This window comes from Podarcis pityusensis, assembly GCF_964106645.2.
Source record: "Podarcis pityusensis genome assembly, chromosome: 15".
NCBI lineage: Eukaryota > Metazoa > Chordata > Lepidosauria > Squamata > Lacertidae > Podarcis > Podarcis pityusensis.
The window spans coordinates 42,537,392-42,560,499 of NC_138040.1; the positions used below are offsets into that span (position 1 = coordinate 42,537,392).

The following is a 23,108-nucleotide window of genomic DNA, read 5'->3' on the forward strand; positions in this document are numbered from 1 at the left end:
TTAACATCTGCCAAGCAACTTGCACCTGCTGCAAGACTGAGGTGGAAGTGTTTTAAGGGAGTTATAAAAATTGTGTCATGCAGATTTCGGCCACAAGGAGGCAGTCTTGCAGAAAAAATATTGTCCTTTATCTCTGTGTGTGTTTTAAACACCAGTGTTCAGCAGCCTCTATGGATTCTCTTAAATCCCAGGCAGGCTCGTCTGGGAAGAGGTGCCCACCAGGTACTAGTGTGCCAAGGCTTCATAGGCTTAAACCAGCATTTTGAATTAGGCCCAGAAATGCAAGACAAGTGTTTCTGCTTTGGGATTAAAAAGACCCATTTCATTCCCCTAAAACCTGGGTTGTTGGGGATGAGCGTTCTGACCTCGGACTGCTAATCCCTCACCATCAGATGTTGGGGTGGCACTCTGCACATGGGCTGAGATATTCTATTTACTAATATGACTAATAGCTCCGGCAGCAGAGTGCTGGCATGCCAGACAAGCCCCTGGGGCTTCACTCTCCACAGAGATGGGGCTCTGCACTCACTCCAAATCCTTTTTTTTATTTTTCCAGAAATCATTTTTATTTGGTTTTACAAATACAAAGTTATAAAAATCCAAATATATATCAGAGATTCCTCTGAATCTCAGGACCCCCAACCTCCTCCATTTGGGTCCCATTTTGAACATTTAGAACTGCATATTCTTCCATAATCTAATTTTTATATCAATCCATATTATCCATGGTAATTGTTACACTACAAGTGAGATCAAAATCCTGCCAATGTTTCCATCTGCTTACAGTGGTCTCTTAAGTGACTTTTTTGTGGTTTAACTTGTTTTATTTCACTTTGCAAACAAAGTTGTCTTCCGTCCAGCTGGACTTGTGTAGGAGCAGAAATTGAAACCCAACAGAAAAGCAGCAGCAAGTCAGGAGCACAAGGATTACAGGGGACTAACCCCAGCTACAGAAGGAATGGTTGATTGCTAAGACAAAGGAATTTTATGACAGCTGCCCCCAGTCAGAGATGGTGATCTTCTTGCTTGTTTTGCCATTCCTTGACCCAAAGCACTCCATTGCTCCCACAATATTCATTCCTTCTTTGACTTGGCCAACCAAGTCAGTTTTAGCAGTGCAGATGAAGAACTGAGACCCATTTGTATTGGGACCAGTATTTGCCATAGACAAGATGCCAGCACTGGTGTGCTGGAGGACGAAGTTCTCACCAGCAGACTTCTCACTGTACCACCTGATTTACCACCTGTTCCATTATGACAAGTAAAGTCACCCCCCTGGCACATGAACCAAGGAATGATTCTGTGGAAGCAGGACCCCTTGTAACCAAAACCTTTCTCCCCAGCACTCAAAGCGCGGAAATTCTCTGGCAGCGATGTTAAAAAACATGACCGGGTTGGCCATGATGGCAGGAATGAGTTGAGTAAAGGAAGGGGGAGTTTAACAAAAGAAAACTGGCGGCAGTGGCAGTAACAGGCAATACCAGCGACAACCCCTCTCCACACAGTAAGGAGCGCAGCACAGCAGAAAGCCTCTTAAGAAACTTATAAATTTCCCCCATTCTTTTATGATTTTTTTGTCCTCTTGGTTCATGAGTTTTCCAGTCAGTTCTGCCATTTCAGCATAGTCCATTATTTTGGTTTGCCATTCCTCTCTGGTAGGAATTAGTATATTAGTACAGAAGACGTGTATATTTTGTTATGACCAAGATGGACTTTTGACAAAGAAGTTGATTGATTGATACTGCTTTGGCTACAAGGCCATGAAAAGTTGTAGGAACTTTCCTACCCACTCATTTCTAACAAATCTCTAGGGTGAGCTTCTTGCAAGTTCCAAAACCCAACCTGCCACAATTTGTATCGGTATGGACTAACTAAGGAGTTTGCTGTGGTGTCAGCTTTTCCATTTCCTTATTCCAGCAGAGCGGATTCAGATTTATGAGAGCCATGAGCAAATATATGCATGCTCATTGTGAAGGAAGCCTCAGTGGGAATTATTCCTAAGTAAGCATGCATGTCATTGTAACCTCAAACCTTCCATGTGTCCTATAAAGCCCACAGTTCATTCATTTCCTTTGTATCCCACACATCTTCCTTCCAAGAAGCTATAGCTCAGGGGAAGAGCATCTACCAGGCATGCAAAAAGCTCCAGGTTCACCCCCTGGCTTTCCCATGTAAGTTGGGAAGCACTCCTGTCTGAAACCTGGAGAGCCACCTCCACCATCCCTTCCATCCTTCCTCTTATTCATATGCCGCTTTTCCACACACGAAAATCGTGCTCAAAGTGACTCACAACAAAGAAACAGGGATGGATTTCAGACAAATGCTACAAAAGTAATTTCATAATAAAGTAGCAACAATTTCATAACATAGCAAAATAATAACAATTTCATAGCAAAACAATAGCAGATATAGTAAGAAACCCCAAAGCCCATGTTCTGAAACTAAATATAAGATTGCTTAAGGCAGCCCCCAATAGCAAAAATAACAAGGGAGCTTCACAGTTTCACCTTAGTTCTAGAAACACCCCTCCCATGATGTTGCTTAGTGTCCCTCTCCTGCAGCCACTTGCAAGACTTCCAAGGGCTGAAAACGCTCCTTCCATGAGGTTACTCCCCCAGTCAGGGCAGGCAGTCCTGAACTAGATGGTCTGACAGCTTCCTATGTTCCTAAGCCCAGAGTGGTGGTCTAGCCTCGCAAGAAGTCCTGTGAGGTGGGTTAAGAGACAGTGACTCCCCCCAGCAAACTTCACAGGTGAACCTTGGGAAGTTCTTCAACATCCTCTGATCCTCAGGAAGGGGGAAGTTGTTGCTGTGTTCTTAATAAGCATCTCACATTAGGGTAAAAGCAAATCCTAACTTGAATGGCTTCTTGAAGTATTATCGGTAGTGTGGTTTGCTGATTATATTTTGCAATCATTATTGCTCATTTGTGTTTATGAGCCAAGAGGGGGCCTCTATGGGCCAGAAAGTGGCATATCACTATTTATATAAATAGGCCAAACACTCTGCCACACTGCACCGCCATGCACTTAACACCATTTTCCTGTAGCCTCTGAGAACTGCAAGGGAATGCCAGTGGAAGGCTGAACCATATGCTCAGAAAGTCAAGAGCAAATTGATTTTATATACAGATGACTCCTCACTTACGATCTCCTCACTACGATCTGGGTCCCCACATGCATAAGCGAAATGTGTGCAAGCGGGGAACTAGGGCAATTTAAGAGGCATCAGAAATACCTTTTTCTTTTACACTGTACCTTTGTCTCCAGATTGCTAGAAAGAGCATGGAACAGGGCAGCCAATCCCGCTGCAACACAGCCTCCCATCCAACCCCTGTTGAGCGGGGCAGCATGGCAGTAGCAGGAGCTCCCAAGTTTCATTTTGGAGCCCATAAGATCTTTGTTTAAAGCATTTTAAATCTTTATTTCTAGGCTTTAGACTCACTGGCATCTGCTTTGGGCTCTAGGAAGGGTCTCCTTGCTAGCCAAGAGGAACTTTCCAGCTCTCTTCTGCCATTTCCAGATTTGAGCTTGTTTGTTTGTTTGTTTGTTTGTTTGTTTGTTTCCTGGCGCTGCATTAGTGAGGGGGTGCCTGTATTCCAGCTTTTGGGTCTAAAGGGCCCTCAAAGCACTGAGCAGAAAATGGAAATCCAATCGAAAAGAAGAGTAAAGTAACATATAACAATAAAAATACAGCTGATCAGAGCTTCACGGTCTCTGGTGCTGTCTGAGGTGGGCCTTGGATGGAGGTCTGGAGAACTTCAGGAGCCAGGAACTAAGGGCAAGCAGGAAGTCAGGTCAGAGAACACAGGAAGCTGCATTATACCAAGCCGTTGGCCCATCTGGCTCAATATTGTCTACACTGGATGATAGCAGTTCACCAGGATTTCAGGCAGAAGTCCTTCCCAGCCCAAGCTGGAGAGGGCAGGGGTTGAACCTGGCACCTTCTGCATGCAGATCAGATACTTTACCACTAAGCTACAGCCCTTCCCCAGTTAAGGAATCAAACCCATAGAGGAATCTGGAACAGGGGACAGTGGAAGCAGTAGAATAAGCCTAGACTAAAGAGCAAGACCAGATAACACAAGACATGATGCTAGCGCTCAAGAAGAGCTTGTTGCTCAGGCAAAGTTCTTTTATACTCCTTCTGTTCCATGATGAGCTGTAGTGACATGGCTTGCCACATGGGGCAGTGGTGAGCAGTTCCTGGGAAGATTCGCAGGCCGTTGGTGGTCCACAAGCTGAACCAGGTGGTCTGCAGAAAGATTGCAGATCAGTCAGGAATATGTGCAGTTTGCCCTCTCCTGCCCTTTATTATTATTATTTCTTCTGATGACACTTTGCTCAGAAAAAAGGTGCATCTATTGCAATAGAAAAGCAAGAATATGATTATATTATGAAAACATGAGTTATATATGAACTTTGATTTACGGAACAACAGAAACATTTATTAAATGGTCTGCTAAGACTCCCAGAAGTTTTCAAGTGGTCATTGGGAGGGGTGGAAATGAGAATGGCTGCAATAGATCAGTCATCCATCAATCAATGACCTTCCCATGTGCTCACAGGTGTCACCAGTACACTGGTAATGGATCTTCTGAACCCCATCAGAGTATCTTCCAAAGACACAGATGAACAAAAGAGGTCTTGCCAATAAATGGATACCAAAAGATGGGTCCATCTGAGGAACCAGTAACTCTAGTATCCTTGTTTCAGTCCCAACGAAGTTGTACGGCAAGATAAATGGTGGATCACGGCTGGACATCTCAGGTTGCACATGTCATCCTCCTGAACTACACTGCCTGTCAGAGTGTGAGAAGGTCATTTCCCCCAGCTGTAAAGCAAACATTCACAATGTGTATTACAGGTGAAAGAGGGTAGCTAAGCGGTTGAGCAGATTGGGGAGGCAGCACTGTGCAGGCCACCCAGCCTGCGGACCATCTAATCATTTTGACAGCTGGCCATGGGTCTTAATTTGCTCTCCAGAAGCTGGGGGCAGGGACTGGGGCTTGGAGAAGGTCCTGCTGGAGGGCAGGGTGATGGCAAAGTGCTCTCAAAATAATACTGTTGGTTTCCTATTGCTTCATAAATCTTTCCTTTGTGGCTGCTACGGGGATCCAGGGGTAGAGTTATTAGAAGGCTACTGAAGTTTCCTAAAGATGTGACTCAGGATGCAAAACTGGCCACTGGGGTGGGGAAGGGAAGGGACCGTTGTGAATTGTTAGAGGGTGGACAGAGTCCGCTGGAAGCATTCCACAAAATGCCTGCCTAATATACAGCATTACAAAATGAGCTCGTCGAGCTGGGATCCCAGCTGGTGTCGATCTGCATGCCTTTTTAAAAAAAATTAGTTTTTATTAAAGATTTTTCGTGTTACAAAACAATCAGATAAACACCTCCACTTTCCATTCATAAAAGGTTTTTTCACAGTTCATTTACCTTTAGTGAGAGACTCTTTTGTCTTGGGCATCTTGCGGTTGGGGGGATTATTCTTTCGTTCTGTTGTCTAATGTTAGTGTAGGGATTTGTAGAGGCTACAGTTGACACTGGACTTAAGTCAAAGGATGCTAGGTGAGCAGGGATGCCCACTTCCAGATACCTTTTTTTTTAAAAAAAATGATATTTATTAAAAGTTTAAAAATTACAGAAAAAAGAAAAAACAACAATAAAAAAGAGAAAGAACAATAACAAAACATATAAAACACATAAAAGCAATACAACAATACAGCAAAAAAGAAAAACAAAAAAGAAACTAAAACAAACATCCAATATTCCATATCTTTACCTTTCCTTTACTTGTTTCATCGACCTCCTCACACCTCCCTTTTTTTGTATTCTAGTTCAATTCACTATTTCAGCAAGTTCTTCCCATCTTTCTCAATTTTTATTATATAATTTATCTTAACGGTCTAACCTTGAATTTTTTCATTTTAACCCATTATCAATCAGCTTTTACTTAATTCTTTGTTGCATTTCTACTAAAACCATGTAGCTTCATTCCAGCATCCTTCTAACACTCATTAATTTTACAATGTTTCTGTAAGTATCCTTTAAATTTTTTCCAATCTTCTTCCACCGACTCTTCTCCCTGGTCTCGAATTCTGCCAGTCATTTCCGCCAGTTCCATGCCCACTTCCAGATACCTTAAACCAGGAGTGGGGAATCTCAGGCTCGGAGGCCTTCCCATCTGGTCCTCAGAACTCTCCCTAAGGCCCTTTACTGACCCTGCATTTCCGGGGTTCTTGCCTGCTTGGAAAGTGTCAGAGAATCATAGAATTTGTAGAGTTGGAAGGGATTCTTGCATGTCTGGATGGAGGATAGCGAGAGAGGGACATGTCCGTGTGGCAGCCCTCTACATTTGTTGCACCACCACTGGCATGTGGTCCTTGGATAGTTGCCCAGAAAGGGATGCAACCCTCAATTCCCCACACCTAATAATAAACACAATAAACTAGAGCACCTACAGTTCAATCAGTTTGTGCATCTCAGAAATCAAGGCTGAAAATGACCCATTCCCTGTCTCACTGGAGTGCTATCTAGCCCAGGGGACCATTTGGCCTTCTAGATGTTACTGAACTACAGCTCCAATCAACCCTGGCCAGTGGCCATGCTTGCTACGGCAGATGGGAGTTGTAGTTTAGCAATATCCAGAAGCTCAAATGATCCCCACTGCTGTTCTAGCCCTTATTTATATATTGCATTATAGCCCTCCTTTTGGGGGTGTATGGGGTGTTAGGGGAGGGGTTGTCCCTCTAGTGGGGAACACATTGTGCTCCTTCTGGGGTATTTTGTCCACCTTTTGTCCTCTCACCTGTGGCTCCTAGAAGCTGCCAGATGGGGCTCATCCACCTGGGAAGGTCGCCCATCTAAGAGAAGGAAAACTCTGATCCTAAACATCTCCTGCCTTGGCCTGCTTGGTGTTGCTGAAGTACAGCTCCCATCAGCCCCAGTATGTGCAGTGACCAGTGATGATGGCGACTGAAGTTCAGCAGCATCTGGCAGCCCAAAGGTTCCCGGCACCAGCACTACTGAAATACATGGGAGCACCCTGGAATCACTACTGCAGTGAGACAATGGCCTCATCTCCTTGTCCCTCTCTGCACTGCCCAACCCAAGCCTCTTGAGTTCTCTTGGTTCTATTCCCACTTCCTTGTGGAAGAAGAAAAGATGGCAGTTAACGATTAGAGACCAAGGTTTACGTTTTGCTTTTATCATGCCCTTCCTCCAAGGAGTTCACATTCTACCTCACCCCAGCAGCCTTGTGAGGTTAAGTCAGGCTGAGATATGTCTATGATCATCCACTGATGATCGATCCACTGTGATCTTCACGTAGGGGAAATAATAACCTTTTACTTAGACTAGAAAGGGTTTCCAGGCTTCCTTAAAATATTCTAAATTTGTATCTTTTAACAGTTCCATCCATTTTGCCGTCTCTGCAATATGCCAGGATTTTGATCAGGTGATCATATCAAAGGGGATTGTGAGTTGGGCCCACCCGTACCTGGAGATGCCAGAAATTGAACCCGGGTCCTTCTAAATGCTAAGCATGTGCTCTGCCACTGAGCTACAGCCTTTAAGGGGGGGGGCAACTACCAGGATGCCTTTGACCAACACTCTCTCCTTCCTAAGTAAAGTTAGGGTCAAACTGCCCTTCCCACGATCAGGGGAAACACAAAGGGCCAGGATGTCAGGGATGCAGGTCAGCATGAAGAAGCAAAGCCAGTTTTCAGTGCTCAGTCAACCTTTTTATTCAAGGAAATGAACATACAGCTCAGCAACAGTTCCCAGTAGGTCTTGCCCCTGTGCAGCAGTTGTCAGGACTGACGGTCTCTGCCTTCTAGTACAGTGTTTTTCAACCTTTTTTTGGGCAAAGGCACACTTGTTTCATGAAAAAAATCACGAGGCACACCACCATTAGAAAATGTTAAAAAATTTAACTCTGTGCCTATATTGACTATATATAAAGTAATTCTCTTGAATAGGAATCAAATAAACACAAAGAAAGTATTTTATAATTACTTTATTATGAAATAGTAAGTAAACAGAAATATGAAAAATTATAAAATACTTTATTCAGTGCGCAACCTGGGCCTGTTTGGCTGAACACAAAGCTGATATTCTGGCTGGAATCGAAGAAAGACACACACGTAGCTCTTCGTCACCAGCTCTCAGTCTCTCTATGTATTTAGTTTTTATAGCAATCATGCTTGAAAAGCTCATCTCACACAGATATGTAGTGGAAAATGGGAGCAATGTCAAAATAGCTTTGTTTGCCAGAAGGGGGAACTCCTTGGCAGTATCCAACCAAAAACTGTCCAAAGGTAGATCAGCAAATCTTAGCTTGAAACCACGGTTTTGTCTCAGTTCAGTTAGTTCCTCGTGCTCCTGTAAAGTCATGTCCTTTCCACCAACTGATGCTGAGCTATAAGGGTCCCTAACCCAGTCAAGGCATTCAGTGGAGACTGAAGAGAAATAAAATGACAACTTCTCCGGTCCTCCTGGTGACTCGAGTCGCGACGTCTTCTTCTCTCCGTTGCTGCGCACACTGTGCTCGGGCGGGAAGGAAGTCGGAAGATGATGTCCTACTGTGATAGGTCCAGGCTGAAGTCTGGACCAATCACAGCCCGGACATCAGAAAAGTGGAGGGTGTCCCCCTGAGGAGCGCCAATCGGCGCCCCTGCTGGCCGAGGGTGGGGTCAACCCCCCCCCCATACCCAGGACACAGTCCGGCGCCCGCCTAGTGGGCGAAAATTTGAATTTTTTTTTAAAAAATCTTTCAAATTTTTCAATTTTTCCCACGGCACACCAGGCAACATCTCGCGGCACACTAGTATGCCGCGGAACAGTGGTTGAAAAACACTGTTCTAGGGCTCCTCCTCTCCCCAGCAGCCTCAAACAGCATCTGAGCATCTTTGGCCTCTGTTCCACTCTCCTCCTTATTCTGTGTGTTCTTGGAGACAAGGCTGGAGGGGAGCTTGTTGCAGCAGGAGAGGGAGACTCCCTGGATTCCTCAGCAGTCTCTTGTCGCCCCTTCTCTGCTTCAGCCTTGGAGTCTGAACTGCTCCCTTTCACAGGTTCTTCCTGCTCCCGAAACTTGGTTGCCCCTTCAGCATCCAGATCCTCCTCTCAATCTTCTCCTTCTGACCTCCCCTCAATGTCCAAATTGCAGAAATTGGCTTCTTTGCTTATAGTGACCACTGACACATGGCTTTAAAAACAGAAAAGAGACTAATTTGCAAATGCTGTATATGTATGCACATTTAAAAATGATTGCTACCCTACTGAGTCATACAAAATAGAATGTTCTCTCAGGGAAAAAACAAACTTAAGAGTTACGAAGAAATCTGCTGCAAAAGGCTTCCACTTCTGACGACTCAGTCACTGCAACCTGAAAGAGCCATAGCACAAACAGTTTCATACAGAACACAATACAGATTTCCTCCCTAGCCAAGCAAGGGATACTCACCTAAATGTATGTCAATCATGGAATACCATTTTGACTAAAGCAGCACTGTCCTAATGCTGGTGACTCTCACTGCAGGGATTTTCTTGAAGTATCAAGAGCTCTTACTCACACTGCGTCTTTCTCATCAACTGAACAGATTTGCTTCAGGTACAGTGAGCTCTGGGAAGCCTGAAGAAAGGAGGAGCTGGAACAAAAGGAAAGAAGGGCTGGAACAAAAGAAGAAGTGTTCTCCTACCTGCAGGTGAGTCTCATTGTGGTGACACGGAATAGGGCCTCTTCTGACGACTCAGTCACCGCAACCTGAAGGAGTCTTAGCACAAAGAATTGTAGAACACAACAGAGATTTTCTCCCTAGCCAAGCAAGGGATACTCACCTAAATGTCCTTCAATCCTGGAATACCATTTTGACTGCCATTTTTGATTGAAGCTAGATAAGCCATTAATCTAGAGGGGCAGAACAGAGAGATGTGATTCAGACTTAAATCTCTGTCATTAAGCTTGGTGTGGAAAGAGGGGAGCTTAATGCTCACCCTTTCGTTTGACCATTTGAGGTGTGACTTGGCAGCTCCTCCTGTTGGCTTACAATCTAGAATCACTAGTTTGTCCCCAGCCACCTTCCACCAATCCTGCAGAAAATAAGTTTTTTTAAAAAAGACAAAACAGCTTTTCTTACCACCATGACTTCTGGGACTCTGCTGGAAGAGCTGGCTTCATTTGAGCGTTGGGAGTTCTTTGGAGTGACCTGTGAAGAAACCATCAGAAAAGAAAATGGAAAAAGGGAGAGACCCATACAAAAAACATTGTCTTGAAAAAATAAACACTAAGTGGGGGAATGTGAACTTACCTAAAGCAGCACAGTCCAAATGCAGGTGACTCTCACTTCAGGTACAGTGAACTCTGGGAAGCCTGAAGGAAAGAAGAGCTGGAACAAAAGAAGAAGTGCTCTCCTATCTGCAGGTGAATCTCATTGTGGGGACACGGAATAGGGCCTCTTCTGACGACTCAGTCACCGCAACCTGAAAGAGTCTTAGCACAAAGAATTGTAGACGGAACACAATAGCAGGGGAGCGCGGCTCTCGTATACCCTTGACCGAAGAACGGTACACTCCTCCAATCTGGGATGGTCGTCCTCTTCCACCGAGTGCGCCACTTCGGGAGGGATGCACATGGAGCGGTGAGGGATACAGCATAATCCACCCCCTTAACGCATTTGTCAGTGAGATCATAGGCCGTTATTTTAGAGTTATTACTACCACAGCCACGTTACCTATTGGTGATAGTTTTGCCTGCCCTGTTGTATCTTTTGACGTCCACTTCCCATTCATTATGTAATCTTGTCATTGCTGCTGGAAAGGCCAGTCATTTCAGTACAGCTCTACTCACTACAATGCTTCTCAAGAATTCGTTCTCCCTCCACTGGAATCCTCCACTTGCAAGACACACTGGAGACATATTCCAGAGTTCAAGGCTCCATTTTAAGATGGGAATATACAGAAAGGAGAGACTGGTACAAAAGCATTGCATTGAAAAAGATCACTGAGTAGTCTTCATCCAAAGACTAATTAGTTTGTAAGGTAAATAAAACATTGACTTTAAAGTGTCTTAGCACAAGAATTGCAGGTGGAAAAGAGATTTTCTCTCCAGCCAAGCACGAGATACTCACCTAAAAGCCCTTCAGTCGGAATACATGCAACTGCATTGTTACTTTAATTATGATGTAGCGTTTCAAGTTTACTTGTTAGGTATTTGCACCTGTCACCACTTCTGACAAATCAAGAGTATTTAAAATTTACCTTCCTTCAACTGCAGCGCTAGTTTCCAGGTGGGAAGTTACTGGCAAAGGAAGCTGACTGCTAGATCTGGTTTTAAAATTGGTATTTTAAATATATTACCTTCACTGCTAGAAGATCCAAGTTTTTTGTATAGAGTCAACGCTTTGTGTTGTTTCAGCTATGAGCTAAATAGCTGTTCCTAGAAGATGCTTAGCGAAAATAAAATAAAATCCAAAATCCTTGGTTATTACCACTAGATAATCATGTTACACATCAGGGGTAATTTTGCCTGGCCTGTTCCATAGTTACCATTTGAGCTCCATTTCCCGTATCTTTTTGTAATCTTGCAAGTTCTGCTGGAAAGGCTTAGTGGAGTTGATGTTCTCGTCTGCTTCCTCATTTGATCCTCACAAGAACCCTGTGAAGTAGGTTAGGCTGAGAGATAGAGAGCTGCTTCATGGCAGAGGGAGGATTTGAACTCTAGACTCCCAGGTCCTAATCCACCACTCTAGCCACTCTCAGGAATTCCCTCAGAGAAAGCACTTTCCCACAGGATCCTGGACTTGCCATGTCCCTGAGCAGTCACTCTCCAGTCACCATCACCAGGTTCATCCTCAAAATGCTTTATTTGCCTTTTCAGCAAGTTTTTAACTTACCTGTCTTTCTCTCCTTCCAAGGCAACCTGAGCAAACATGAAATCAGAAGGAACGGTTTTGTCCTCTCCCTGTCTTCTTTGCTCTTTTTTTTCTCCACATTCACATTTCTAGCTTCAGCAACCAAAAACTCAAACTTTCCATTCATGAAACGTCTAGTTGGCTTTTAAAAGAAAATCCTTCCATTTTCCCTACTCATTCTCCCACTGCTTTAAGCAGACTTCATATCCATGTACCCTTTCATGTGCTCCTTCTTTTCATCCAAATACTCATTATTTTGAAAGGTAAATAAAACTTGATTCCCCCCTTTACATACCTTCATTTATCTTTATTTTCTCTTGGCTTTACCAGTCCAGTATTTTTAATTTTCCTGGTTCTCTTTAAAATCTCCATCTTGGTATTTTTCTCAGTTTTCAGTTTAAATTTTGCATGGCTAAACTCTTTTTGGGGGACTTTCTCAAAGTCCCTCATCAGTCTACAATTTACTGTTCCTGTGTTATTAGGATTAAGTCTTTTTTGATCTTCTATTTTTCTTCAGCTTCCTTCTAATTTAAAAATTAATGCCTCTCCTAACACTTTTTAGGGACAAATACCTGACTAAGATATATTCGTGCAGTATTTGAAATCAACCACAGCAGAGATCACAGATGAAAATTACCTGTGTCCCTTTTTAAAGTTGTAAACGATGAATTTCAGCAGAGTGAAATCCCTTCATTTACTCTAAAAAAAATTCCCAATGGTTTTGAAAAGTAATCTAACCTAAACTGGTTTCAGTTGCCTTTTCACACCTGTTTCATCTTCCCAGCCTCCCTCTCCTAATCCCTCTGCCCATGAGCTCCTTCAGCTCCGACCAGTGAGAGGGCTAAAGCCAGGATCACAGCCAAGGACAGGCTCACTCACCGGAATGCGGCTCGCTCCTTCCGCCACCAGGAGGTCATAACCACACATAAAAACGTCCCTTGCAGCATTAATACAGTGGGTGCAAATGTCTTTATTTTTTACATGGGGTCACTTCAGGGCTTTGATGGGAAATGAGTATTTTCTTTCCAAATTAATACATTCTGGAAATACAAGGGAATTGAATTTGTAATCCACTCAGATCTCATGGATTACAAACTACAGGAACATGACCTGTACAGGAAAATAAGGGGAAGACTGTGGGAAGAGGGGCTGGCCCCCATTGAATTATATGGATGGGCTGCAATCTGGGGCACAGCTGGAAAGGACAGCAGTTGCTTCTCACTCCTGATACTTATGCTGTGTCTACACAACATTCTATGACAGAATGAATGAAGACTGGGTGCTTCTTGTTGTTGTTTTTTAAAATGGCTTACAAAGAAAGTGGGGGGGGGGGTAATTTTAAATCATTGCTCTTGTTTTTAGCATACTGGCTGTCTTTCCCTTGAAAATTGCTTTGTTGAAATATAATACCTGGTTGGTGGATGAGAGACAGTTAGAGGTGAGAGACCATGTGAAATTGCTTTGGATATGGTTTTATCCTGCTATTCACCACAGTTGTGTAAATGCATGACATCATTCATCCATTTGCCATTGCCAATAGATTCAAAACTCTCCTAATCAGAATTCATTTTTAAAGGAATCTGCCTTGCTTGGTGCACTTATTACTTGCATTGGGCAAGGAAAACATTGCCACTGAGAGAGAGTAGAAGGCTGATCTGTTAGAAGATGGTAAACTGGTATTTTCCTTTAACATTTTAGCAGCTTATTTGAAAATGGGGGCTGACTGGTAGTGTTCAAAATAAAACCACACTTGACTTGTCTAGCTTGATATCCTAACTACATATAATGTGACTGCAATGAAAGTTTTGCTTGAGATAATAGCTTGTTTGCATGACTATTCAGTAGTTATTCTTTTCATACCCGGCAGGAAAATGTCAGTGTCATGATAGATTTCACACTGGGAAAAATGTTTCATTAGGGGTCCATCTGGTTCACTCTGACAGTGCACTCTGAGAGACTGCTAAGATTTGGAATACAGTGTTATTTTGCTGTTAGGCATTGGAACAGACTCACTCGAAGGGTGGTGGACTCTCCTTCCTTGGAGGTTTTGAAGCAGAGGTTGGATGGTCACCTGTCATGGATGTTTTAGTTGAGATTCCTGCATCACAGGCGGTTGGACTAGATGACCCTCGGGGTCCCTTCCAGCTGTGCAATTCTATGATTCTATGAATGATAGAATCATAAAAATCTTAAAAAGCAGAGAATCTTAAAAAGAGAATCTTAAAAAGCAGTGACATCACCTTGCCAACAAAGGTCCGTATAGTTAAAGCCATGGTTTTCCCAGTAGTGATGTATGGAAGTGAGAGCTGGACCATAAAGAAGGCTGATCGCCGAAGAATTGATGCTTTTGAATTATGGTGCTGGAGGAGACTCTTGAGAGTCCCATGGACTGCAAGAAGATCAAACCTATCCATTCTTAAGGAAATCAGCCCTGAGTGCTCACTGGAAGGACAGATCCTGAAGCTGAGGCTCCAATACTTTGGCCACCTCATGAGAAGACTCCCTGGAAAAGACCCTGATGTTGGGAAAGATGGAGGGCACAAGGAGAAGGGGACGAAAGAGGACGAAATGATTGGACAGTGTTCTCGAAGGTCCCAGCATGAGTTTGACCAAACTGCGGGAGGCAGTGGAAGACAGAAGTGCCTGGCGTGCTCTGGTCCAGGGGGTCACGGAGAGTCGGACACGACTAAACAACAACAACATGAATGATGCTATTGTGGTTACTCCTAGACTGCAAGTCTAAAGCTGCCATCTTGTGCATTCTTCCTGGGGAGGAAGCCCCACCAAATTCATCTATGGAAGTGAGCTTCATGGCTGCAACCCCACGCATAGGAGCAAGGGAAGCTGTCTTATAACTGAATTAGGCCAGTGCTCCCATCTGGCTTTGTATCAATGACAGACAGTGTCTCTCTAAGGATTTTCCCCAGCAGCCTTATCTGGAAATGCCAGGGACCTAATATGTGACCTCCTACATACAGCACACGAACTCCACCACTGTGTTATAGCTGTGACCCCAAAGCACATTAGTCAGATCACTGGGACTTCCTTCTAAGCAGAGTTAGGATGGGGAGGGGCAAAGGGCCAGGCTGTCAGGGCTGGAGTCAGATGCAGGTCAGCATGAAGAAGCAAAGGCAGTTTTCAGTGCTCAGTCAACTTTTTTATTCAAGGAAATGAACATACAACTCAGCGACTTCCCAGTAGGTCTTGCCCCTGTGCAGCAGTTGTCAGGACTGACGGTCCCTGCCTTCTAGGGCTCCTCCTCTCCCCAGCAGCCTCAAACAGCATCTGAGCATCTTTGGCCTCTGTTCCACTCTCCTCACTATTCTGTGTGTTCTTGGAGGCAAGGCTGGAGGGGAGCTTGTTGCAGCAGGAGAGGGAGACTCCCTGGATTCCTCAGCAGTCTCTTGTCGCCCCTTCTCTGCTTCAGCCTTGGAGTCTGAACTGCTCCCTTTCACAGGTTCTTCCTGCTCCTGAAACTTTGTTGCCCCTTCAGCATCCAGATCCTCCTCTCAATCTTCTCCCTCTGACCTCCCCTCAGTGTTCCTTGGGGGTTCCCTACACTGGCGGAGGAAGTGGGGTGCAGTGGGTGCAGTCCACCCTGGGTGTCATGGGGGGGGGTGACATCGCTGTGCCGCCCCCGTGACACTCGCCCTGCCCCGCTAGTGCACATCTAGCTCCACCTCTGGGGTTAAATCCGGCTTAAATTGGGGGTCGGGCTGGCATTTTGATCACATGGGAGAAAGTCCCACCAAATTCAGAAGCGCTTACTTCAGCATAAGCGCGCAGAGCGCTAGGTGTGGAGCCTTAGGTGACGATCCTCTCTCCGCAAAATTTGACCCCAGAGGGAGAAGGGCGACCCACTGACTTCCCTCGGCCAAATCCCCGCTGAGAAGTCGCAAGAGCGCAGCACGCCCCTAGTTCAGTGCGCGCTGCCTCAGGATCGCAGCCGGGTGGAGGAGGAGGAGGAGGAGGATGGGTGAAGAGGCTCCAAGGCAGCGGGGAGGAGCGCCGGGCACCAATCCCCGCTAGGGGCCCGCCTGCCCTCCGCCACCCGCTATAAATGGCCCTCCGGAGGCATCGGAGCACAACTTTGGCCGCCCCCTCTCCGGCACGTGGGTCATGCAGGCCCCCCAGGCGCGCCCGGGCGGCGGCGGCGCTGCCCGCCCCAAGCAGCTGACCTCTTTCCTCATTCGAGACATCCTGCGCCCCGGCGGCGCGCCCGCCTTGGAGCCCGGCCGGGAGGCGCGTCCGCCGGCGCGGAGGGATCGGCCCGGGGCCAGCCAAGCCCCCGAGAAGCCCGGCGCGGCGGACGCGACAGGTAACGGGAGGAAGCCGGGGCGGGAGCCGCGGGGCGGAGGGTCGGTCCCGGACCTTGCTCAGTTCCCCGCTCGGGGCTTGGGAGTTCTCGGAGCAGCCGCTTAGCCTGGCCCGCCTGGCAGGGGAGTTGGGCGCGGGGGAAGTGGCAAGTGATGCTGCTCCGCGCCCCGGCGAAAGGGGAGAAGCCGATAGGTGGCCCGCAGGCTGCAGGACCTTCAGCTCACGGACGCCTGTCTGTCCCGAAGTGGGGGAGCAACTGCGTGCTGGGGAATTGCTTTGTCAGTTTTGTAAACTCTTGTCCATATTTTAAAAAGGAGGTTCCTGCAGGAGGAAAACCAGCATGGTTCCTGTAGTGTGGCCCTCTGTCTGCCGTGCTAGATTTCCTCTTGCAGGAAGGTTTATATATGGGGGCTATTAAAGAAATGTTTTCGTTGCCCCATTTGCAGTCTGAGATGGTGCGGTCTGTCCTGTCCCTTTGCTGCCTGAGTCTGCCATGTGAAAGGCAGAAGAAGCTGAGACCAGCTCACAGTCCCTCAGGGTGAGCTTTGTGGTTGAGGGGGGATTTGATCTCTCCAACTAAGTCCAGCGCACTTAACCACAACACCCCAGTGCCCCATTTGCACCTTACATCTAAAGCAGTATTTAAATAATCACAGATTTCCCTAAAGAATCCTGGGAATTGTAGTTTGTTAAGGGTGCTGAGAGGTGTTTGGGACCCCTTGTCCCACCACAGAGCTGAGCAACCACTTCCAAAGTTGGGAAGAGGGATTGCTTGTTAAACCACTCTGGGAATGCACCTCTGCAGAGGAACAGGGGTCTTTGAACAACTTTCAGCAGCCTTGATAAACTACAGTTCCCAGGATTCTTTGTGTGGGAGTGGAATCCATGATTGCTTAATATGGTATATTGCCATTTTTACATGCATGGTTCAGAGGGGGCCTTATAAGCAAAATGCAAAGATCAAAGAAGTACACAAAATGCTGTGTTGTCATACACATGTGCAGAGTGATTGTGTGGTTTACAGTGCAGGATTTGCTGGAGAGATCAAGGTGGCCTAAATATGCCATTTGGTTGTAGGTTGTGTGTGTGTTCCTTCCTTCCTTCCTTCCTTCCTTCCTTCCTTCCTTCCTTCCCTCACCTCCATCCCAAATTTTTGGTATTGTTTAAATAGGTCATAACTTTCCCCTTTCTGCTTCTCTACTAGATCAGTCTGCAGAGGCCTTCCTCTCTCATTCTGAGAACACCCCCAAATCCTTACCGAGACTCCCAAAGCAGCAGAAGCGTTCCCGGGCTGCCTTCTCCCATATGCAGGTCATAGAGCTTGAGAAGAAGTTCAATCACCAGAAGTACCTGTCTGCACCTGAGCGAGCCCACCTAGCCAAGCACCTGAAACTCACCGAAACCCAAGTGAAAATCTGGTTCCAGAACAGAAGATATAAGACCAAGAGGAAGCAGCTGGCCTCAGAATTTGGTGGACTTGATAAGAACTCGGCAATTCCAGCCTTCAAAGAACGTGACTTCTCCAGGGCTACTCTGGCCCTTTCTGTGTACCACAGCTACCAGTATAATCCATATGTCTACTACCTGAATGGCTGGAGTCCAGTCTTGTGGTAACTAATATACTGAGTGATCTACTTGCCACAGGGTCTAAAAACACTCTTCAGCCACCACCCAGCCACTGACTTTGCTACAGTGGGATAGATTGCAAGTCAGACTTTGCCAGAGAGAATTGGCTTCCTCCTGTTTTATTTTTTTCTCCTCTATCTTGGGACATCCAGGGAGCTCACATGGTGCTCTTGAGCTACAGCTATGGTGTTTGCTTCCCATGGTGCAATCTGGGTGACATACAAAATAAATATTATAAAATATGCCTCCATTACTGCAAGGGATCACATCTTTCCTCGAAAGTCAGTCTGCAAAGTAATTCACAACCTGCATATAATGTGCAGCACGTTTCACGTGTAGGGAGAGAGATACTACTATATTGTGAGAAGTGCACTGAATGATGGAAACTCCAGAAGTGTTCATCCCTAGAAGAGGCTGCCTGCTTCAGGGAAAGACCAGTGCTCATCAGGACAGCACATGTTTTTTGTGCAGAAAGCCCCCAGCCCCCAATCCCTGGCATCTCTAGTGAGAAAGATCGGGCAGTACAGCAGTCTTGAACCTTTTCTGGCCTGACACACACACCCCTTGCCCCCAAACATGGATTTGGGGACCCACTTCTTAATTATTAATATTCTTTAAATTATAGATTTGTATGGTGGCCGGGCTGCTTTTGTGGTCTGCCTTAAGTCAGGCTGTGATCCAGTGGTGCAGAGAGCCAAGCTGATGCCATCCAGATGTTGTCAGACTCCAACTCCCCCCATCTCTATTTGCCATGCTGGCTGAAGCTGATGAGAGTCCAGCCCATCTGGAGGGATCCAGGCTGACTGTCCAAGCACTCCTGGGAAGGGATAAAGCTCAGGGGTAGAGCAGTTGCTTTCCATGAGGAAGGTCTTGAGTTCAAGCCCAGCATTGCCAGGTAGGGCTGGGAGAGAGATTCCAATAGTCTGACTTGGTATAAGGCGGCTTCCTATGACCCATCATTTGAGGCTGCAGATGATGGATGGAGAAGGACCTTTGCCTGAGACTCTGGAACAGTGTCAGTCAGTGTGGTGACCTCTAAATATTGTTGGACTCCAGTTGCCCACCAGTCCCCTAGCCAACATGGCCAAGGGTTGGGGAATCACATAATGTGCTATTTAACCACGTTTGGTGGGTACCACATTGACTTCTCTTGCTATGAAGAGATGCTGACAGCCATGGTAGACAACAATGGGCAAGAGGGCCAAATAGTCTGACTTGGTCAAACCCAACTCCCTGTGTTTCTTTGTTGTGTCACTGTATGATGAGCAGTTTCCCATCACAACAGAGAACTCCTATCAAGTTCCATGCATTTCTTTCAGTGCAGAGGTACAGCACCTTCACACTGCCTTTTGTGTTTCTGGGTGAATTACTGCTGTGGCTTTGCTTTGTTTTTATGTAAAATGTATGCCCAGAGCAATTATGCAAGACTATGGAAAGCTGCCTTATACAGAATCAGACCACTGGTCCACCTCGTTCAGTATTACACTGACTAGCAGTAGCTCTCTAGAGAGGAATCTTTTCTTACCTGGGGCTTCCTGCACTCTGCTGCTGAGCAGAGATTTAACTTTTTGCTTTTTCTTTCCCAGAAAGCAAATCTCTTCTGGGATATGAGATGGAGCATGTATTCAGTTTTATTTCCATGGAAGGGTGTCTGTGCTTTGGCTAAGACATCAGGAAAACCCTGTGCTTAAACAGAGGCAAGAGAGAGTGAGCTTCCCTCAAGGAAAAAATCTGTTACGTGGAGATGGAAGGCTCTCTGTTTCCCAGCCTTCAAATACAGCTTTTTGGGGTGGTTTCTTCTACCTCCATTGTGCTTGAGTTATGTGGCTGCGATGGTGGTGCAGATGTTTCTGAAGTCGCCAGCTCTGAATAGTGCAGCGCACAGCTCCCCATCTTTCATAACCTTTAGGAGACATCTGAAGGCAGCCCTGGGTGGGATTTTTTTTTAATGTTTAATGTTTTGTCATGCTTTTATATATGTTGGAAGCCACCCGGAGTGGCTGGGGCAACCCAGTCAGATGGGCGGGATATAAATAAAATTATTATTATTATTATTATTATTATTATTATTATTATTATGGAATAGGGTGTCCCTATTTTCATGAGAAATGTTTGAGGTTATGTACAATTCCTTCTGAGAGCACATACCCTGCAAGTGTGCCGGTTTTCCAGGGACAGTCCTGGAATTACAGAAGCTGTCCCAGTTTCTGATTTTCCTTTTTCCTCCCCTCCACGTCTTGGAGAATAATTAAAAGTGTGTGCATGTTTGTAGGTGCAAAAACAGAGACCTGTTTCTACTGAAAATAAAATACCTGCACCAAATGCAGGAAGCAGTGAATCTGGCATATGAAGCTCTTCCTATAATTTTGAAGGAAGGGTCGCCAGTCCATTTTCAATTATTTAATTGCAATGCTTTAGCAGCCAGCCATTTATAAGGAAACACATGGAGTGTTGATTCCTTTATTGTAAATGGAACCTTATACTGTCAACACAGAAGTAAGTCCCACTATAATCAGTGGAGCTTACTCCCTGGTATGTTCCTGATCATTCTCACAGTTTTCATCATCATCATCATCATCATCATCATTCTTTATTATTATTTCTGACAATTACTATATCCCACCTTTTCCCCTGACAGGGACTCAAGGCAGTTTACAGCTAGAATTTTATTTCATTCTATTTATATGTGGAAGGTGTTGTACATGATCCCTTCCCTCACACATTTTTTCTTTACAACAATCCTGTGAGGTAGGTTTGGTGGAGAGACTGTAATTGGCTCAAGGTGACTGATGCAGATGTGTATATGACATCTATGTGTTTGGCAAGATCAAACGTAGAGGAAACTTCCTGGCGTGGAATAGGATGTCCCTCGTTTCATGGGAGAGATCTTGGAGGGCATGAGAGCATCAAAACATCACGTCCTCTTGCTCCTTGGGGACTTGTGGAAAGTGCATTCAAAACCTGTGGTAGCAATGAGCCTTGCACACCAGCCATGCTAAGCTGTGGACAGCTGAACTCTTAGAAGTTTAAGAAGGAAAACAATTAGAGGAGCAAACACAGCCTGTAGCCATTAGACTGCCTCACAAGTACTTTTTATTGTGCTTGTGCGTGGATTTCACATTTAAAACCTGCCCAGAAATGGGACAGAGCAGACTTCAGGCTATATATACACCATACATTTAAAGTACATGAGTCCCTCCCACCCAATCCAAGAATGCTGGGAACTGTAGTTTGTTAAGGGTGCTGTGAATTATAGCTCTGTGATGAGTAAACTGTTTTTGTTCTTTACGTCTACTTTCTGGGGTACCTGACAGAGCGCTGAAGCAAGGCCTGCACCTTTATTTTATTTTATTTTATTTTATTTTATTTTATTTTATTTTATTTTATTGTAGGTTTGTTTGTCTTATGCAGAAGACACAGCTTCCTGTGATCTCTTCTGTGATGCAGTCCTCTTCCACACATAATTTCTCTTCTCACTAAAATCAAGCATATTTGAGGGAAGCTTCCCCCTGCCAGCCTTCAGGAGCTGCTACCTTCCGTTTGAAGTGGTGCAATCAGAATCAGTGTTAGTCACTTATAAAAAGGCAGGTTGCTCAAAATCACACAATTTATGCACCATAAAAAGACCAAATCCAGCCTGTAAGCAAATAATATGCTTAGTTGCTTCCTTTAGCATAGTTTATAATCCAGTTGTTTGCACATTTACTTGGAAGTAGGTCCTGTTTTATTAAGTGAAGTTTACTCATGTGTATATGTTTCCAGGCTAATGAGTCAATCTTCTGTATCCCTACTCAGAAGTCCAAGTGAGTTCAGTTAGGCTTCAGATAAGTTTTGCTTTTCAGAGCAATCCTATACATCTTCAGCCAAAAGCCAATCCTTTTCCACACTGTGTTCCATGAGACCTATTCCAAATAAGTGTGTTTGTTTAGAATTAACCTTAATCTGCCTTAATCAAGAGATGCTGGCACTAATCCATGCTAGAGTCACCTCAAAGAAGTTGTTTGTTTTATTCCTTCTGTTCCTTTCTCCAAAGAACAATAAATTGTGACAATAAGCTGTATAAGCTTCCCAGATAAAGGCAATTTTTACTTTTCTACTATTGTTGGAATTGACTCTTTTGTTGACAGCCACACAAAATGATGTTATGCATATCAGCAAGAAGTCTGACTGAACAATTTATATGTTAAAACCTACTTTGGCGTTCTGGATTTCACAAGTATATCAGCAAGTGTCAGAGCTGTGTGTTAGCCTTTCACACAGTTAGATGTGCCGCTTATGAGCACAAGAATCATTCCCATGTCTGACGAACATTCACTAAGTGTGCAATCCTATAGGTGGGACACTTGGAAGTAAGCCCTGTCAAGTTCAACAGGTCTCTCTGAGTTCAGTGGGACTAACTTCTGACTAGGCATGCATATGTTAACTGTGTTGTAAACCCTTAAGAAGCTTGTTTGATATCAGAAAGCTGATATGTTGTGGGAGGGACATTTAGACTGTATGCACACTAACCCATTTGTTACACAAATGTTTCTTCTAGGGCTGCTGGTTGAGTCAGGTTTCTTAGTTGCTTAGTCCTCTGCCTTGCATTTTAACCAATCAATTGTAAATTAGTGTGCATACTGCTAAAATCTCAACAGAAGTGCCTTTGTGAGCTATTGAAGGAAGTGTGAGATAAGTTATGATTGAATAAATGTTGCTGTTTGCTGGAAGGAAAAGCTATCTTGAGTATTTTCTGTTTAATTTCTCATTGCAGTCATGCAACAGAACCAAAATCACCTCAAGAAATACAGAGAGATGGAGCGGGAGAGGGAGACAGATGTGTGCCCTTAAATCCGAGCCTCACCAGTTAAAATGTATATCCAATCATCAGGGAAACCAGGGACTTTCAGATTTTTTCCCTGAGAAACATTGAGGTTCCTTGAAAGCTTCTCTAGACCAGCGATGGAAGGATCTATCAATTCTGGTGGGTGTGGTTTGGAGAAAGTTGCCTGGGAGGCCAAAGTGGAGGTTGCTCCCCCCTGGTTTAAGGCTTGCTCCTTTTTTGGGGACACAGGATGTTCCCAACATTCTTGGACTCCAGCTCCCACCAGCCCCAGCCAGCATTGCTCATGGTCAGAGATTATGGGAGTTGTAGTCCACCAACATCTGGCTAGCAACACATTCCCCACATCTGATCTAAAGGCAAGGGGGCATTATTAGACAGTCTAAAATTGCTTCACTGCACCACCGATGGGCATTTTTGTGTTCTGCTTGTT

At 45.0% G+C, this 23,108-nt stretch overlaps 1 protein-coding gene, 1 long non-coding RNA gene and 1 pseudogene across 10 annotated transcripts in view; 1 reads left to right on the forward strand and 2 right to left on the reverse strand.

The window, feature by feature from the left end:
- The window catches only part of LOC308463870, a 439,765-nt gene extending 427,006 nt beyond the window's left edge, over nucleotides 1–12,759 (reverse strand). Inside the window, exons 1-5 of one of the 8 annotated variants that reach the window (XR_013979746.1) lie at nucleotides 12,206–12,759; nucleotides 11,893–11,918; nucleotides 10,309–11,671; nucleotides 10,138–10,206; nucleotides 9,599–9,908 (exon numbers count right to left, since the gene is read on the reverse strand). This is a non-coding gene — a long non-coding RNA (uncharacterized lncRNA). Of the gene's footprint in view, nucleotides 1–9,598; nucleotides 9,909–10,137; nucleotides 10,207–10,308; nucleotides 11,919–12,026 lie in introns of all 8 variants that reach the window. The other 7 variants (XR_013979747.1, XR_013979749.1, XR_013979748.1 and 4 more) reach the window with 7 other exon arrangements.
- LOC308464441 (peptidyl-prolyl cis-trans isomerase A pseudogene) lies at nucleotides 803–1,361 on the reverse strand (annotated as a pseudogene). The gene has a single exon. The product of its transcript is annotated as a peptidyl-prolyl cis-trans isomerase A pseudogene (transcript).
- Nucleotides 12,760–16,014: 3,255 nt separating the features above from the next.
- On the forward strand, nucleotides 16,015–21,947 carry NKX3-1 (NK3 homeobox 1). The gene is made up of 2 exons (XM_080982638.1): nucleotides 16,015–16,228; nucleotides 17,432–21,947. Exons 1-2 carry the CDS (start codon nucleotides 16,030–16,032, stop codon nucleotides 17,839–17,841), a joined length of 609 nt encoding a protein of 202 aa, XP_080838764.1. The 5' UTR covers nucleotides 16,015–16,029; the 3' UTR covers nucleotides 17,842–21,947.
- Nucleotides 21,948–23,108: the final 1,161 nt, after the last annotated feature.